The sequence below is a fragment of the Protopterus annectens genome, chromosome 6.part0, assembly GCF_019279795.1.
Source record: "Protopterus annectens isolate FY-2018-M chromosome 6.part0, PAN1.0, whole genome shotgun sequence".
NCBI classification, from domain to species: domain Eukaryota; kingdom Metazoa; phylum Chordata; order Ceratodontiformes; family Protopteridae; genus Protopterus; species Protopterus annectens.
This window is the reverse complement of record NC_056737.1, coordinates 624,667,673-624,686,904: the sequence shown is the minus strand read 5'-3', so window position 1 is coordinate 624,686,904 and position 19,232 is coordinate 624,667,673. Positions and strand designations below refer to the sequence as shown.

The following is a 19,232-nucleotide window of genomic DNA, read 5'->3' as shown; positions in this document are numbered from 1 at the left end:
ACTTGGAATTTGGTTTACACCTGTACTAAACACTATGACTTAGGACATGTGTAACTCCTCCACCCGCAGGGTAGATTTGGGAATCTTCCCAAGGATTAGTACTGCAACATTGACTGTGAAGAACATAATACAGTTGTGTCCCACTTACCATAATTGTAGATGTTCAAGTAGATCAATATTGCAGTACATATTGTCACCCTCCTACTCCTCAGCTATGTAGGGGTATTCTCTGTTTCTGCCTCTGTTTATAATCCCTTTAGCTTATCCCAGCGTTCCTTATGTTTCCTTCTCTTTTGCATTCACAACCAAGATCAGAGAGCTGGGAAGGTTGTGCTGTTCTCAGGCATCAAACTGTTTCTCAACTTAGAAAAACCTGAAGATGCTAATGATGGGCACCCCTTCTTATATCCTGATGTCCTGACATCAGTCATTGAGCATCCGTATGCTTGGGATAAGACAACTGTGAAAATCGGACCATTTGCCAGCTTCTGCATGACAGGAGGTTTCAAGGATTAGTACTGCAACATTCATCTACTCAAACATCTACAATTATGTTAAGTGGGACACAAATGTACTTTCTCCCTTCTTTTGGATATGGCCAGGGACAATTGCCACAAGTTTCCTCATGGAGTGGATCTACTCGCACAAGATCAGGGGTGTTTGATACACCCCGACTCCAGTCAACTTCAATTCACTGTCTATATGATAAGAGTCTTGATTCCCTTTAGGCACTTATTTACTGAGGACATGCAGCAGGTACTGGTGAAGGCATGAAAGCCTGCAACCCGAAAACCATATATTAGCAAATGGAAAAGGTTTTCCTGTTGATGCCAACAACATAACCAGCACCCATACCGGGCTAGTTGTTATCTAGTTCTACAATATGTGTGTGTGAGCTACTTTCCTATAACGTTCCTTACTCCTCCATCAAAGTTAATAGCCATTTCAGCATGTCTGCACATGGATCCTCCTCTTTTAAGGCATTCTCATATCAAAATGTTTTTGAAAGGGATTTTACTTGAGGATTACAAGGAAATCAGTTTGCACTTCTTGCAATCTTAATTTTGTGTTAGAGAAACTAATATTGCTCCATTTGAACTAGCTGACACTTGCTCCATTTGAACCAACTAATCTAGCTAACTTGAGGTTCTTAACATAGAAAACTGTTTTACCAATTGCTGTTACCTCTGTGAGAAGAATATGTGAGATGCATGCTGTTATGGTTAGTTACCCTTATCTCATTTTCAATATTTCTTTGAGAACTAATCCTTTTATCCCTAAAATGCTCTCTGATTTTAATTTAAGCCAGACTATCCATTTCCCTATTTTTTAGTGATCCTAAAAATGAGGGAGAAAGGATACTTCATACCTTGAATGTGCATTGACAGCTTGGGTACTATCTTAACAAAGCAGCAGTTTGGTTTTCTGTACATACATTTGCATGGCATTACACTCTTGATTCCTTTTCTAGGTGTAGTTCAGGCTTAGCTAGGACCATTCTCCAGGGGCTGCTGGACCATTCCCTTCCACCTTCCAAAAATTAAAGATGGTGTGGATAGAAGCCACCTATATATCAGCTACATAAAGGCATTTAAAACAAGACAGTGTCATCTTGCCCACAGGGGAAAGGCTTTCAACAAGTCCGGCCAGATTTTAGACTTATCCTGCAGCAGAGATCACTATAAATCTTGAAAGCAACAGTGACCAAACTCAAATGTCTGTGCTTATAGTAAGTTGCTTACACACTTATACTTGACTCCGTTGGACTGATATGCAGAATTCTCCCTCCCATCTCTGTTTCATCCAGTTGGCTTCATCTTTCACATTAGATATGTTTGAAAATATCTGTATAATCAGTAGTTGAACTTGCTGGTTTGCTCATAAAAAGATTATTAGATATGGAACAGGATCAGCTAACCATTTTTCTTGCAGTCCTCTGTGTATTTTTAATGATGAGGTTTTATAAATTATTGTGTTATAAGTTTTTAGCATGTGTTCCTCGACACTTTATGGCATTAGACATGAACTAATTTTTTATTGTACTGCTCTAGTTGTAAACATAAAAATGTAATGAAGTTAAGTATGAAAACATACAGCTGCTTGCAGTGCTTTAATTCTCTTCCTGTGGTGTAAAAATGCAGTGAAACCATCTTCATAGTTGGTGACACCAGTGCAGTGAATGGTTTATGTTCAAATAATTGATACCATTTCACTAAACAAAATAAAAGTAAAAAAAAAAATGCCATATATGTTTGGGCTAATGCCATTCAAGACCCCCTTCTTGTAAGAAAAAGTCCACCTGTGTCCTTTCTGTAATGTAGCAAACTCCTCTATTGCCATGCTAGGTTTCCTGATATGGTAAAATTGAAGGCATTTGTTTTTGATGGTCTGATTGGGCTCCATATTAAAATGTCATCGCCCATAATATTGAGTGCCTATAAGCTGAAAAAAAGAGACTGAAGCCCTAGGAAAAGAGTGAATCTCAATGATTCTTCTTCTTCTTCCCCCCCCCGAACTTATATATACCAACTATGAGATCACCATACCTTGGAGAAAAGGGAATAGTTTGAGAAATGGACATTTTGGATTTAGTATATATAATTCCATTTTTCAGGCAGTTCAGTCTCTGTGTTTTGGGACTCGCTGTAACGAGTCCCAGCATTTCAAATGATTATCTTCTGATTGTGACTTTTGAGTCAGCACTTAATGGAAACAGCTCCCACCATGCGTACATTCTGATTATTGAAGAAGCATTTGAGAGAGCGTGATTGTGTCACTAGAAACATCCTTTTTTTTCATGGTCGAGAGTGACTGAATCTGCCTTTCATCATGACAAAAACAGATCTGGTAACTCGCTTTATCATGACAAAAACAGAACATATATTTGCTTGTTTTGATCAAGGAAGGGAAGTAATATCTATTCTAGAGCTGTGAGCAAGGGTGCCCATGAGCTGTATTGAAGGTACACATCTGTACTGTACTGGCTGGATGTTTGCTTTGTATGTAACTTCTCTGAGTTTTGTAATATCCCGAAGGCCATGATGTGCCACTTCTTTTTTCATAGGTTATAGAAGTGTGCCCACAACCCCCATATCTCCTGAAGGGGAGGAACTCTTATGACAGTAGGGGTCCATATAAGCTACATGAAGGAGCTGCCCTGCAGCCTTAGGGGTATATACTGTTTATTGACCATGAAATACTCTTATTTTCTGCTGTAATATTTTAAATAAGTATGTGTTAGTATACTAGGATGGGTCATTTAGTTGCTGAAATTGCAGAGTAATTGTATTTCATCTAAGGTGATATGTTTCTTTAAACATGAATTTAGAAGAAAAGCATGGCAAATTTCTAGACAGTTTTATTGGTTTACTCCAGATTTAAGTTCAGAGTGGGAAGTATATGTTTGAGTAATTGTCATTTTTTCTTAACTTTTGAAGCTTCTTGCTGTTCCTCGTCATACAATACGCTCCTCCAACAAAAACATTAGAGCAGAAAAAACACGATCTGAAATTAATCGTAAGTAACCAAGGCATTTCTATACATTTTATGTATTTTAGATTGACTTTGTTGGCTTTTCTGATACTCAGCACTCACATTTTGAAAACTTTTTTGCCTGAAATATAGGACACCTTTTACTGAAGTCTTAAAATATATTTAAGAATGTATGAGGATATTGACAACTTAAATTGCATGCAGTTTGTTATATTTTTACATCTTAGTATCTTAAGTCTTCATTTTGCATACCTTGCATTCAGTAGACTGAAACATAAGGAGCAGCACCCTTTCGTATACTTGTGTAGATATTCAACAAACACTGCCTTACTGGCATATGGGAAGAAGTGCCCTGCCATCCTTCCTGTGGCAGTATATCAAAGCTCAGACCTCTTCCTACTACCTATTAAGCCACAAACTGAAAACAGTAAGGTAAAAACCACAAACCAGTGACTCAAAAAAAGAAGCAAAACAGCATTTATTCCTCTGACGTCTCGGCTGGTGCCTTCACAGGAGAATACTGAATAAACTTTGCACTCCATATTTATAATAGATTCATTATATCAATTATCCAATAATCCTATTATTTAATTGCTACAAAGTTATTTAAAGCAAAGCTCTCCAATTAAAATCTACTGCTTAAAATGCTCTGCTACTGAGCTAGACATTTTAACATTTTCAATGTCTCTAGTGTGTTCAAGCAATCTGACTTTAAAAGGCCTTTTCGTTTCCCCAATATAAAACTTATTGCAGGGGCATTTAAGTGCATATATAATGCCCTCTGTATCACATCTAAAATTTGCTTTCCCATTAAATTTTATACCATTTATATTATCAAACCCTGCAACTATATGCTTGCATGCCTTGCATTTACCGCAGATTTCAGTACCAACTGTTCTTAGTTGTTGTGTCTTTCGGCTTTTCCCGGTTAGGGGTCGCCACAGCGGAACTCCGGTCCGCTAATGATTGGTAGTTGATTTTTACATGCCGAGTTACCAGCCCTGACGCACAACCTTCAATGAAGGTACGCCCATTCACGCATGTCTCCACGCAGAAGACGCTCTAGCTGAGAATCGAACCGGGCAGCGTCTTACTGTGAGGAGACAATGCTACCGCAGCACCACCACCGCGGGTACCAACTGTTCTTAGTACATCATAAAATTAAAGTTCTGGTTTAATCACTCTACCGTTAACTAAGTTAGTAGCAGAGCATTTTTATTATGAACATCAGAGTCAGTCTCATGGGTTAGTAGGTACAATATTAGAGAAAGTTGTAGATAATTATTTGTATAAAAATATTAAAAAATGTTTTATTGTATAAAGAAGCAGTTTATATTTTAAAAATTTGATACTTTGGTACCACAAGGAATGAATGTAGATTTTAATTGGAGAGTTTTGCTTTAAATAACTTTGTAGTAATTAAATAATAGGATTATTGGATAATTGATCGAATGAATGTATTATAAATATGGAGTGTGAAATTTGTTCAGTATTCTCCTGTGAAGGCACCAGCCAAGACGTCAGAGGAATAAACGGTGTTTTGCTTCTTTTTTTGTCACTGGTTTGTGGTTTTTACCTCCTCCTACTACCTGTCTTTGGGTGTGATGGTCTACCTGGCAGTACAGAAGTTGCCTTTCACTCCCACAAACAGGACCCTTTCAGTTTTCTAGTGCAATAGTAAGAGAAGGATCTCTTGAAAGACTGTTCCTTCCTCTGGATTTTTTAAACTACTGAGCTGAGTGTGGATTTTTTCATTTAAATTGTGATTTTGGCGCCATTGTGTATGTTAAACATTTCTGACAGAAATTTTTAATAAATGTATGCATAATTTCTTGTCTAAGGCCCTTATACGCTGTTTTTAATCATTTGTGACTGAAACTTGCCTTTTTTATTAAAATTGTTTTTTGTGACATGTATTTTATGCTTTGAACTGTGTTACTGAAACTACTGTCATTTTACTCAGTGTAATATTCAGAACAATATCTTTGCAGAAACAGACTTCAGATTGCTGTTCAGAGGGAGAATAGTGGGTTAGTCTAGCCATATTTGGTAATGATCTGGCTAGTTTTTTTGTCCCCTGACATGATGGACTCTGATACAGTGCCCCCTTAACATCCTCCCCTGCTATCTACCCATTGTGCATCTAAAAACATAGAAATATACAAAAAAAGGCCTCAGCCTATTGCTTGTGACTTCTCAGCAGCCTTCAACAGGCTATTGAACCACTCGTCTTCTTTTACCTCCGGGTCCCTGTTCTGGTGTTAGTACCACAACTGTACATGACCCAAGAGTCAGACACATTCTCCAGATCTGTACAGTTGCCTAGTTCAGGTATGGTAGAACCAAAATCTTTAGGTGCAGACTCTTTTGCCAGTGTTGATACGTCTCCCCCCTGGGGATTCTCCTACTACTGTAGTGCATGCAAAAAAGAGATAGAAGACCCAGCATATTGCAAGGCAGTAATCTCCAACTGTTTTTTCAACTCAGCTGGTGGTTATGGCTAGATCCTTTGTTCAGGCAGTTGATTACAGGGTGCAAACTCAGGTTATGAGTAATGCCAGCTTTCCCACCCATGTTCAATCATACAAGGATCCTGATTTTGTAAGGGATCTTGAGTCTGAAGTATTGGAAGTGTTCGATACTGATCAGTCAGATGTTTTCTTTTTCCTAAATGCTGTCTAGGTTTAGGGATGTATTCATTTGGGAGCAATCTTGGCTGCCCCTGAGATTAGTAGGGTGTATGATCTTTTAGAAGGTGAGGCCCTGGAACTGGATACCTTTCCTTCATTGATCCCAGCATTGGGAGATATTTTTAAGAAAGCTTACAATTCTGCTAAACGAGTCTCTGCCTAAAAAAGTGTTTTTAAGAAATTCAACCTGTGCTTGGCCATAACTGGCCTCCAAGCTGCCTTGTCTGCAGGTCTTTCTTGTGTGTCCCCAGTGACCTCTTCCACTAAAAAGACTATTTCTTCATAAAATTCAGTCCCTTCAGATAAACTAGGCAAGTGGCTAGAAACTCAGGAAAAGAAGCTGGCACTTAATGTTTAAGTACCAGTGTTTTATGTGGATGTTTGTGTTGTGATGTATGTTATAGTTTAGATGAGTTCACTGCATTGTTACCTGCTGAGCAAAAAGTGTATGTCAAAGATATTGTTTCCAATGTTTCACAAGTGTCAAAATATGCTTTAAAGAGTGCCTTGGAGGGAGCTGATGCTACTTCTAGAAATGCAGTGATGTTCTTCGTGTTTCACTGTTGCAGTCATTACATTTGGGTAATCTGCTGGCAGGTTGCCCTCAGTCGGCCTGAATTCCAAAGTCTTGGGTCCTGCGTCAGTTGCCCATAATGTCAGGTCGTCAGGGTTATAAAACATGTAGTCGACGCCATTTTCTTTAGTCTTTCTTGCTGCGCGGTGCCCGAAATAGAAGCATTTCGCAAGTACCAGTTGGCCGACTACTGAAATATTCGAGTTTGAGTTTCAGAACCGAAGTCTTCACTAAAGTTAAGTACCCCGTTGGGGAAACCTTTTTCTTGCTCCGTTCAGATGTCAGAAAAAGTTAATAATTGTATTACTTGTGGGAAGCAAATACCTCATAAGGATTTCCATTTATACTGTATTCCTTGCCTGGGCCCTGATCACAACGTGCCTAGCTGTCGGTTTTGTGCTAGATTTAACCAACGTACTATTAAGCGTCGGTATATTTTTGATTCAAAGTATTTTGGAAACAGATTTAACTACCCAGAAATGTCATCGGATAACAATCCGACTACCGGAGTATATAAAAAACGCAAAGAAAAGGACAGAGAAAGGCATTCGAGATCCAAAACCGATGACAAAGCTTTCCTAAGCCAGTCGCCAGTTCGCTGGTTCTCAGTGAACGCTTTCGCAGCCTCTGATAACCGCTACCTTTGAGTCGCAGGCCTCTACCGACACCCATGTGGAGTCCGGCATGCTGCAAGATACTCAAGGTATTGGACCAATGGATGTATCGCCCTCGGATGGGTCCGGAGCCGCTGAGCAGGCACCAGCTTCTGAGGGTGTATTCAGACCTCAATATTTGTATATCAAACCGACGACAGCTGCAAAACAAAAGACAAAAGCAACTTCTAAAACTAAAAAAATGACGCATGAGCCACGTGCACAGGCCTCTATGCCTAAAAAAACAGATGATTAAAATGGCTGAAGACCTTATTACCTTGACCAGGGGTACCCATCCCCCACCAGATAAGAGGCCTAGTCAAGACACTGATTATGAATCTTCAGATCAGGTTTCTATTTCTTCTGAATCCTCTTCTGATCAGGAATTGTCTGTACCTCCCTATGAAGATTCTGATGCAGAGGAATCTATTCCATCTGCATCTCCTCCTGAGGATTTTTCATTTGGAGAAACCTTGCATACTTTGAGGGAGCATTTTCACTGGGATTATTCATTTGGAGAAACCTTGCATACTTTGAGGGAGCATTTTCACTGGGAGAGTCAAGATTTCTCAGAATCAAAAAAGAGGCTCAGGGATTTCATTCTACTCCCTCAGCACAGGCCTTTAGTCATTCCCCCTGTTTTAGACATTGTGGATGATGTGTTTTCGGAGTCAAGCTTGGCCCCTGACTCTCTACCTCCAGCTCCCAGTAAGCCTGACAGATATTACAGGGTCCCTGACTCACATACATTTTTATTTAGAAACCCTTCTGCTGGTCCTGAAACTGTTTCACAGGGTCCAAAGGGAGTTAAGGCCTCAACAGCAAAAAATCCTACCCTCTCTGACAGAGATTCAAGGGCACTGGACAGGTGGGGGGAAAAAGGTTTATACATCTGCAACCTTTGGCAGTCAGGGCCTTAAACTGTCAATTTCATGTGCTTAAGTATCAACAACATGTTATGGGATTGCTGAAATAGAAAATTATGTTGATTTCTGAATGTGCAGAAAATAAAGAATTGCAGGAATTATTGCATGCAGCTGAACAGGTTGGAAAGCATATTTTTCAATGTGGTTTTGATTCCTTAGAGGCCTTTTGCAGGGCCGCAGTTACTGGATCTGTGATTAGGAGGCATGCCTGGCTAAAGGAACAAAATTTGCCTGATCATGTTAAAGCTAAATTGCTAGATGCACCTTTACAACATGATACTCTGTTTGGTATTAAGGCAGAAGAGGTTTTAAAGAAAATGGAAGACAAAGCTAAGTCTATGCAAACTGTTAAAGACTTCTTACAAGTGCAGCCACCAAGATTCAGTAGACACTGGCCTACAAAAAAATTGGTCCTTTCCTGTGTCAGACAGAGTTCAAAGGGTCAAATCCAGACACCCTAGGGGTTCCAAATACCAGGCGCAAGATTCATACAGGTCAAAGCAATGGGGCACTTCTACCTCCAAATCTGGAGGAGATAAAGCGCATACCTACAGAAAACAGTCCCAATGACTTCCCTGTGCCTACACCAAGCACTTATCTTTTGGCAGCACCCTTAGGGGGAAAATTAGCACTTTTTGCTCAAAATTGGCAGTTAATAACCCAGGACAAGTGGGTACTAAACATAGTCTCACAGGGATACAGATTCCATTTCCACACTCTGCCAATGGCAAATGGTTGGCCAGATCTGCCAAAAAATCAATGGGCAGAGGCACAGAAATAGGTTACATCCCTCATGGATATGGGGGCCATTCAGCCAGTACCAGAACAGGAAAAAGGGCAAGGTTTTTACTCAAGACTGTTCTTGGTACCCAGAAAGGACAAGGCCTGGCGGCAAATACTGGTTTTATCAATTTTGAACACATTCCTGGACATTCCAAAATTCAAAATGCTGACTTTGCAGCAGCTTCTGCCCATGCTGGGCAAGAATGCTTGGCTGGTGACTTTAGACCTAAAAGAGGCATACCTGCATGTTCCAATAAGACAATCGTGCAGAAGATACCTCAGATTCAAGGCTGACTTAATGCATTACCAATTCTCTGCACTGCCCTTTGGCTTATCTACTGTGCCCAGGGTCTTTACAAAGCGTCTGGCTCCAGTAATTGCATTTTGCAGGCAAAGAAGTATACAAATATATCCTTACTTGGACGACTGTCTCATTCAAGCAGAGAACAAGGACATTCTTTTTCGACACCTGGCGTTTGTGAAAAGGCTTCTAACATGCCTAGGGTACACAGTAAACTAAAAGAAATCACAACTGGTACCCTCTCAGAAGATAACATTCCTGGGTGCAAGCTTGAATACAACTGCCTAGATGGCTTACCTCATGCCAGACAAGCAAAGGCAACTGACTACTTACTTCAAACTGATGGCAACAAAAACCCAGTTATCTGCAAGACAAATTCTGCAGTCTTTGGGCTTCATGGCATCCTGCATCCTACTGATTCCATATGCAAGACTGCATATGAGGAAACTTCAGTGGTACCTAAAAAGTTTATGGAGTCAGCATTGTCACAGTCTGGAAACAATTACTCCTCTCATTCCCTGCCTACAACAGGAGTTTCTATGGTGGGCAAAGGCATGTGACCAAAACATTGGATGGGCCTTCACTCTTCCCCCGCCAGCCAAACCTTGACAACAGACGCATCAGATTACGCCTGGGGGGCCCACATGGCAGGAAGATGCATTCAGGCCATATGGACCCCAAAACAAATGCATCTACATATCAACCAGAAGGAGATGCTAGCTGTTCAAAATGCCCTAACAGCCTTCAAGGACTTATTTCATCCAGGACAACTACTGATAAAGATGGACAACACCACGGTCATGTGGTATATAAACAAGCAAGGGGGCACACACTCATACCACCTTTGCAGATTAGCCATGACACTGTGGGACACAGCTTTGACCTACCAAACACATCTTCAAGCACAATTTCTGCCAGGAAAGCAAAATACTCTGGCAGACAATTTAAGCAGAAACCTTTTGGATCCTCACGAGTGGAAACTAAATCCACAACTCTTCAGTATGATAACAGAGAAATGGGGGAGCCCAGACATAGATCTATTTGCCTCTCCTCAAAGTTATCAATTGAAAAGATTTTGCACAAGGACTTATCACAGACAAGCATGGAAAGTGGTCGCCCTCTCCTTCAGTTGGAAAAACCTATCAGTTTACGTCTTTTCTCCTCTGCCTCTTCTTCCCAATGTCCTCCTAAAAGTCAGACAAGAGAAACCAAAGATGATACTAATTGCCCCGGACTGGCCCCACCATACTGTTACCCAAGCCTAAGGAACTTGTCTCAATACCCAGCTTGGACCTTACCTCAAAGACCTCAACTACTGTCCCAGCAATACAATCAGATCCTGCACAATCAACTCCAGACACTGAACCTGGCAGCATGGCTAATCATGTAGTTATACAAACAACACCTCTCAGTAAAGCTGTGATGGATGTCATTTTGGAAGCCAGAAGGCCTAGTACAAGAAAATCTTATGTTGATAAATGGAAGAGATTCTGTGCTTGGAATCAAGCACACAAGGAACTGATACAGCAGAACCAAATATTCCTGAGATGTTACAATACTTAACTGAGATGCTTGACAAAGGCCTATCTTTCTCATTAATTAAAATCCATGCCTCTGCCATTTCAGCTCATTACAATACAGAGCCACCAATCTTTTCTCATCCTTTACTAAAGCAGTATCTTAGAGGAGCCAAAAATTTAAGGCCTCCTAGAAGATCACCATTACCTGCATGGGACCTCAATTATGTGTTGGAAAAGCTCACCCTGCCTCCATTTGAACCAGCTGCTACCACTGATATAAAGTTCTTATCATGGAAAACAGCTCTGCTACTAGCAGTTACTTCAGCAAGAAGAGCTTCAGAGCTACAGGCCCTCATGGCTGTAGAGCCTTTCATCATATTTTACCCAGACAGGGTGGCTCTGAGGACAAATCCTGCATTTATGCCTAAGGTAGTTTCCAGTGTGGCTCATAACCAAACAATTCATCTGCCAACTTTTTATCCAAATTCGCAGAACAAGGGGAGAGAATTCTGCATTCCTTGGACGTACACAGACAGCTAAGAGTCTACTTAAGCAGGACTAAAGCTCTAAGAAAAACTGAGCAATTACTAGTGACATATGCTGCAGGATCAGAAGGAATGGCTATTTCAAAGCAGATAAGCCACTGCATCCGTTTTCTGCTACTTACACCATGGTAAACCTGTGCCCAAGGGCATTAGGTCTCATTCCACCAGAGCTGCAGCTACTTCTGCAGTCTTTCTCAGAGGAGTACCAACCAAAGACATTCTAGAGGCTGCTACTTGGAGTTCTGTTCACACCTTTACAAAGCATTATCATTTGCCTCTGTACTCTAAGTCCAGGGCAGGCTTTGCCACTGCAGTTCTGCAGGGCCTTATAGCTGCACCTAATACTGTTTAGCTCCAGCCTCCCAACCATAGCTTTGGAATTCTACCTAAATGTAATGACTGCAACAGTGAAACACGAAGAACATAGTACAGTTGTGTACACTTTACATAAATGTAGATGTTTGAGTGTATTCACTGTTGCAGTCCAGGTTACCCTCCCGCCACCCCCCTGTCATTCTGAAGCCTATCTATCCTTCTCTATTTTCTACAACCTATGTGGTGTATTTGCTTGTAGATGAAGGTAAACTTTATATTTATGCATGTATATATAAATATATGTATTTTTGCTACCTTTTTGGGGGCACCTGACATCTGGGGCAAGAAAAACTAAAGAAAATGTCATTGGCTGCATGTTTTATACCCCTGACGTCATGGAAGAGGAGACAGCAACCGACGCAGGACCCAAGACCTTGGAATTCAGGCCGACTGAGGGCAACCTACCAGCAGATTACCCAAATGTAATGACTGCAGCAGTGAATACACTCGAACATCTACATTTATGGTAAGTGAACACAACTGTACTTTGTCAGTGATCACAAGGGGGTATGCTTGGTTGCAGAGCCAGAACCTTTTGATTTTTAAAAATGAGATTGAGTGCTGCACTTGATTCTGACTGATTGTGTGTTTAGTACAGCAGCTAATCTGATTCTTAAACACTGTGATGACACAAAAGCAAGGGGTGCTGAAAGTGTTCCATATTCCCAAGTTTTCCTTGAATAAGTAGGACAGTTTCAGTGGCCCAAAAACAGAAGTCCCAGCGGAACAAAAGCCAGGACACTAAGAGGGAAAAAACTCCACCAAACTTAACAAATGGGTTCCATTCTCAAAAAGGATAATCCCCCTTTCAGCCTAGGACTGTGCTAAGGCTTGGTACCCATCTTTCTTAAGTACCCCTTCAGTTGCCCCGTCTCAAAAGTTAACTGTCAGCAAGGTGGCGTGGACATCAGTGGTTTCAGACAAATGAGTTCTTAGCATGGTTATCAGATGTTACATGTGGTAGTAGAAGGAATGTGTGCCTCCATTCATGGGGATCTCCCACTCAGCCACCAGATCAGACTTTGTTATTCCTTCCTATATTCTGGCAAATGTTGGCTTCTGGGGTCATAGAGCTGTTCCCTCCTTCCAAAAGAATAAGAGGTTTATACTCCAGAAGTTTCCGTATTCCCATAAAAGAGCTGTGCTGGAGATCGGTGTTGGACCTATCCCTTTTGAATACTTTTGTCAAAGTCCCCAAGTTCAAGATGCTCACCCTGCAGACAGTGCTTCCTGTTTTTGCTGGACCACTGCTTTATGGTGACCTTTAATCTGAGGGATGCTTATTATCATATCCAATTGCTCATCACTTCAGGAGATGTCTGAGATTTATAGAGGTGCAGTTTTCTGCATTGCCCTTTGGGCTATCCACCGTACCTCAAATGCTTACTAGTTGCTTTGCCATGGTGATGACCCACTGTCAGACTCTTTTTACATTCTCATCTTTCCTTACTTGGATGACTTGCTGATATGTGCAGAGTCTGCTTCCAGATGTTCAAAATCACTCGAGAAGGTCTTGAACTTACTCTTCCAGCTAGGATTCAAGTTGAACCTTCGGATATCATGAATAACTCCCCTCACAAAAACTTGTCTTCCAGGGAATGCTTAATTGACTCCAAAAAAGGATGGCTTTTTTCTTGAAGACAAGAACCTGTATCAATGAACAGCATTTCAGTAATTTTCTAGGAAGAAAGTCGCCTCGGCATGAGCATTCCTAAAAATTCTAGGACTAATGGCATCCATGATTGTCATGATACCACTGGCTCATCTGCATATGAGAAAAATTCAGTGGTATGTCCAAAATTGTTGGACCCAGCACCTACATTTCCTGGAGTCCCAGTTGCCAGTGTTGGTCTTCATCAGACAAGAGTTATATTGGTGGAGAGCATAGTTGAGTATCAGTTCGGGACTTCCCTTCTTTCCATCTGTGCCAGCACAATCTTTCCTTAAAGATTTGTATGCCTTCGCTTGGTGATTGGCATTAAGTGGATTCCAAGTGTAGACCACTTGAAGGCCCAGGAATGTACAGAAGCATCATCAGTATCAAAGAAATGTTGAAAGTGATGCATGCTTTGAAAGTCCTTCACTATCTATGGATTCTGAGTCCTCTTGTAATTACAGACAACACCACAATGTATGGTACCTCAAAAAACAAGGTAGTAAAAGTTGGTATCCTCTTGCCGGTTGTCAAGGATGGCAAGGGAACTGGTTTCACAGCAGTTTCTGATTCTTCAGGCATCATGCATCTCATCAGAGCAAGATGATGTTTCAGACATACTTAGCAGATCTTGGGCAGACCCACACAAGTGGCTGCTGGAGGCTGTGGTGTTCCAGGATCTTGTCCAGATGTGCAGAACAGGAGAACACCTCAAATAGATCTGTTGACCTCTTTCAAAACAGCCAGCTGCAGAAATTTGGTTCCAGACATCCTTGCCAGTCATGCATTGTTGACAGACTTATTCTCAATCCTTTGGACAGGAATGTTCCTGTATGCATTTCCACCTTTTCCACTAATTCATAAGGTACTTCTGAATGTTCAGAAGTAAATGCCAAAGATCATTGTGGTGACCCGTTATTGGCCCAGGCAGTTTTGTTTTTTCCCTCTAATGGTATTGACCCAAGGACATTTACCAGAGACTTACTTGCACAATGGATTTGCTCACACAGTCTCAGGAGCAACTGGTGTACCTAGTTTGGAGCAACTACAGCCAACAACTGAATGACAGAGTCTTGACTCTGTTTATGTACTTGTTTCATGAGGATGTGCAGCATGTTTTAAAGGAGGCTAGAAACCTCGGTACTGTAAAATCTTACATTTACAGATGGATGAAGTTATTCTAAGTAGTGTCTAAATGGGAACAGAGTGTCCCTTGAGGTTAACATTACTCTGGTCTTCAAGTATTTGTTTGAGCTACTTTAGGATGACACATTGTATGTGTCCAGTAAGGTGCATTTAGAGGTAATCTCTGCTCATCTGCCAGTGGCTTCCCCTCTTTCTTCTTCTCTTTAAGTAAAACAGTTCATGAAAGAATTATTGCATAAGAGACCACCTTGCAAGCGAATTCCTTCTTTGTGGGATCTCAGCTATGTTCTAGAAAACTTTACCTTACCACCTTTCAAACTAGCAGTCCAAGCAGATCTGAAGTTCTTAATGTGGAAAACTGGTTTGCTTATTGCTCTGTCATCTGCAAGGCGAGTTTCTGAGTTGCAAGCTGTCAATGTAGGACAGCCTTACCTGATTTTCTGCAGGGATAGTGAGGTATAATGCACTAATCCCGCTTTCCTGCTGAAATTTGTCTCAGAATTCACTCTCAATAAGTATGTTAATCTCCCTGTGTTTTTTTTCAGAACCTAAGAATAAGTGAGAAAAGATACTTCATAGGATCATGAGTGGGTACTAGGGTAGCTGTCCTTGTGGGCTATTTTAAGTGTAGGCAGTTTCCTTCAAAGGTGAGAATCAAACTTTTGTACCTTGTGTGTCTCCAACATAAACACCTTAACTATTATGCTTATCCCGACCCTCTTTATACTTTGAATGTGCATCGGTAGCTCAGGTGCTATCTTGACAGAATGAAACCCTTTAGGAAGGCCAAAAGGCATTTTCTTTTCTACACATGGGCAAAAAAGGATCAACCCTTCTTTAAGCAAACCATTTCACGTTGGTTGTCATCTGTTATTGTTTTTCTTACACCATAGGTGAATCCAGGCAAGCTAAAGGTGCATTCCACCAGGGTCTTTTCCTCTTCAGTGGCATCTAAGAAAGGAGTGGATTCTAGAAGTATTCTAGAGGCAGCAACTTTGTTCTCTGTGCATACATTTATGAAGCACTACAAGCCGGATGCTTTTTTTAAATTCAGAGCAGGCATCAGTAGAACCATTCTCCAGGGGTCCTGGATCCTTATTCTTCCTCCTCTCACATTGGGTAGAATTTGGGAATCTACCCATATGCCAGTAAGGCAGTGGTTGTTGAACATAGTACAATTGCATAAGTCCTATTTACCTGTAACAGTACATGTTCGTAGAAAACACTGCCTTACTGGCAGTAACTCCCACCATGTACCTCCCACCATCCCCCTTTTGTTGGATGCATGTAGTTTGGTGTTGGAGTTGCCTTTGAGTTATGTTCAGTGGCCTATATTGCTGAGTGTGTGTGGTTTGGAACAGTAGGTGCATGCAAAGCTTGCATTTTCATCTTTTCTTCCTGCTGTATCCTACAAAACTGAAAGGGTTCTGTCTGCAGGTCTGAAAGGCAATCCCTTTACTACCAGGTGATTAGTCCACCACACCCACAGACAGGTAGTGGGAGGAGCTCTGAGCTTTGATAGAATGCCAGAGGAAGGTTGGCAGGATAGTAGTACCCGTATGTCAGTAAGGGTGTGTGTAATACAAACGTCTGCTGTTGCAAGAAAGTAGGGCTTGCATAACTGTACTTTACTTTCCATATCTTTTACTCCCTTACCATGACAGGCATTTTCGGATAAGGCTAACCCCAGTTTTCCCAATTCTCTTCATTTACTCACAGTCTACTGGACCTATTATAGTAACCTTTCTCCTGTTTCTTTTGGGCAATCTTTTTTGAAAACCTGTACTTTGCTGACTGAGTTAGTCAGTCTAGACTGTGTGACTGTCACTTTCAGGTGTCAGGTAACGATAGGTCCAGGCATCCATTATCTTACCCATTTGCAGTGTTGTTTGTTTTCTCAAATGGTAGAAATAGAGATAGTATACAAGATGTCAGTATACTGTGCTGCCATCTACTGTTAAAGGATAATGTCTTCTAGTGCCTCTGGACCACGACACAGCTGGTTATGAGGCTTTTCATTAGATTTTTACCTCGGGTCATGTCATTGCTGGACTTGGAGCCCTCAGATCCAGGAAAAATAAAAAAATGTATATAAATGCTGAAGCCTTCTCTTCTTTGGCTGACATTGAAGTTCTAGGAGGTCCTGAAATTGTTTCAGCAGCATTCCTTTCATTGCCATTCCTTTACAACATTCATTCAGCTGGTAGTTGATATTATAAAGAATCTCCTTGACTTGGTTCAGCTTTACAAAGAATATTAAAAAAAAACTGAGAGTAATCTCATACTTTAGAAACCAAAGCCATTTCCTTCTAGCTACCAGTTTTCGTGGAGTTTGTACTTTTACTCTCTCTTTTTTAGGTAGCTGCCTTTGTTGGAACAGATGAACTTTTTTAAAGAAAATGTCCTGTGACATGCCATTAGCTTTTTCTTCCTGGGTTAGTATACCTTGACATTTTTTAAAGCATTGAAGAGCAATTGACTTTCCAGAGTTTCTCACCCCCCCCCCCCCCACACACACACACACACACACCAAAGTTTTTCCTACACAGAAAAATGAGATTGGGATAGATGTCTTTGTATAGTTTAATCTGTTTAAATTCTTTAATTGTATCAAATTCATCAAGTGGTAAAAAGCCAGAACAAAATCTGAAGAGGATTATTGCATTGTGATGACCAAAAAGAAAAAAAAAATTGTGGGAACTCTGTATCTAACCACTATGGCTCCTGGCTTTCCTTGTGTAGGTCTGAGAGATGAAGGACAAGTTTACCTTTTTCGTGATGCCTAGCTCCCTACCCTTATAACCTCAGTCTTAACTAACTGCAGTTGGTAGTTTTCATCTAACAGTGCTGCTCTATCTCCTTTATATAGGAAAAAAGTGCAGGCTAGCAGTGATCTTGCCCCACAAGTGCTCTTACTTTGAATCTAGCCAGTTGTGTGATTGTTATGATAAGAAGACCTTGAGCTTCTTTAATGAACTATCCCATGTAGCTGTGCTTCTAAGAGTAAAATTACTACTTAGAAGCATTCAGCTTCAGAGTCTTTATAAAAGGCACTTAGAGCCTTCGTGGATGGCTTTGAAATAGCCATCAACAGTGTCATCACTGTCAACACTTATTCTTGGCATTGTATTTGGAACTTTGTAGACTTCCTTTAGGATGGAAGCTGGTTCTCCAGTGAGTCACCTGCAACTCAACGGTCTTGTTCAGAGTTCCTACTTAAATGTCTGATCATCAGTCATAGATGAATCCTGGAAAGCCTGTTTTATTCTCAGAAGAATAAGATTATGGGGATATTTTTTTAATAAAACAGGGTTTCTGCCTCATGTACCTGTTTATTTTCTTTGGATTTCCTGTCGTTAGATACGTAGGTCATGCAAAGTCTGTGCTATGCTAGCCTGTTGCCTGGGAATATAACATTTAATGTTGTATTAGGGAGAACTGAGGATGTTTTTTGGTTTAGACTTTTGTTTTACACAGAAGGAGCTATTGGAGATAGTTGATGGGTTAGCTAAAAATAACAGTTTCTCTCATTGTTTTGCCGTTCAAGTGTGCTGAAAGAAGACCAGCCGAAACCAGTCAAGTTGTGCTTTGTGTATCATCAGGGCTACTTCAGGTATTGCTTTCTGAAAGATTTTAGCTTTTTGCAGAATGGTCTTTTAGCCACTTCATGTAACTTAGGAGATGCTTCTCACTGCCATGAATGACCAAGGTACATGAGTATGTAATCTCAGGTGTACAGTGATAGTTCTTTGCTCACTACGTAAAAATATATCTGATGTTGTAAATCTTTGTTCATTAATTACTGTTAGGACTTCGGTTCCGTTCTTGGAACCGATACTGCCGATGTTCTTCATGTTTCACTGTTGCAGTCATTAGATTTGGGTTATCTGCTTGCAGGTAGCCCTCACTCAGCTTGATTAACAAAGTGTTGGGTCCTGCGTCGGTTGCTGTCCCTTCTTCCATGACATCAGGTCATCAGGGGTATAAAAGATGCAGCCGACGCCATTACATCAGTCTTTCTTGCCGTGCGGTGCCTGAAGCAGAAGTAATTTGCAAGTGCCAGTCAGCCGACTCCTGAAATTTTCGTTTTCGAGTTTCAGAATCAAAGTCTTCAACTAAAAGCTTAGTACCCCGTTGGGGAAACTTTTTCTTGCTATTAACCGTTGTCAGTAGAAGTAAGTAATTGCATTACTTGTGGAAAGCAAATACCTCATAAAGATTTTCATGCGTACTGTATTCCTTGCCTAGGCCCAGACAACAACGTACTGTGTTGTCGGTTTTGTGCCTTATTTAAAGCACGAACTATCTGTCGTCGGTATATTTATGCTTCTAAATATTTTGGTGCTCGGTTCAATTATCCTGATACATCTTCGGTCAGCCATCCGACTACCGACATTCCGAAAAAACGCAAAGATAAAGACAGGTGTAGGTCCAAAGCTGCCGACAACGCTTCTCCTAAGCCAGTCACCCGTTTGCCGGTACTCAGTGAGATGCTTTCGCAGCCACTGATACCCACTACTTCTGATTCACAGGCCTCTACTGAGACCCATTCGGAGTCTGGTATGCCGCGAGA

General features: G+C 41.0%; 1 protein-coding gene across 3 annotated transcripts in view; it reads left to right on the top strand.

Moving 5' to 3' along the window:
• Positions 1–19,232, top strand: part of MAP4K5 (mitogen-activated protein kinase kinase kinase kinase 5) — a 2,873,315-nt gene that overhangs the window by 1,341,465 nt on the left and 1,512,618 nt on the right. For all 3 annotated transcript variants that reach the window (XM_044074300.1, XM_044074299.1, XM_044074298.1), the window contains exon 13: positions 3,438–3,516. In XM_044074300.1, coding sequence (XP_043930235.1) covers positions 3,438–3,516 — 79 coding nt within the window. The remainder of the gene's footprint in view (positions 1–3,437; positions 3,517–19,232) is intronic.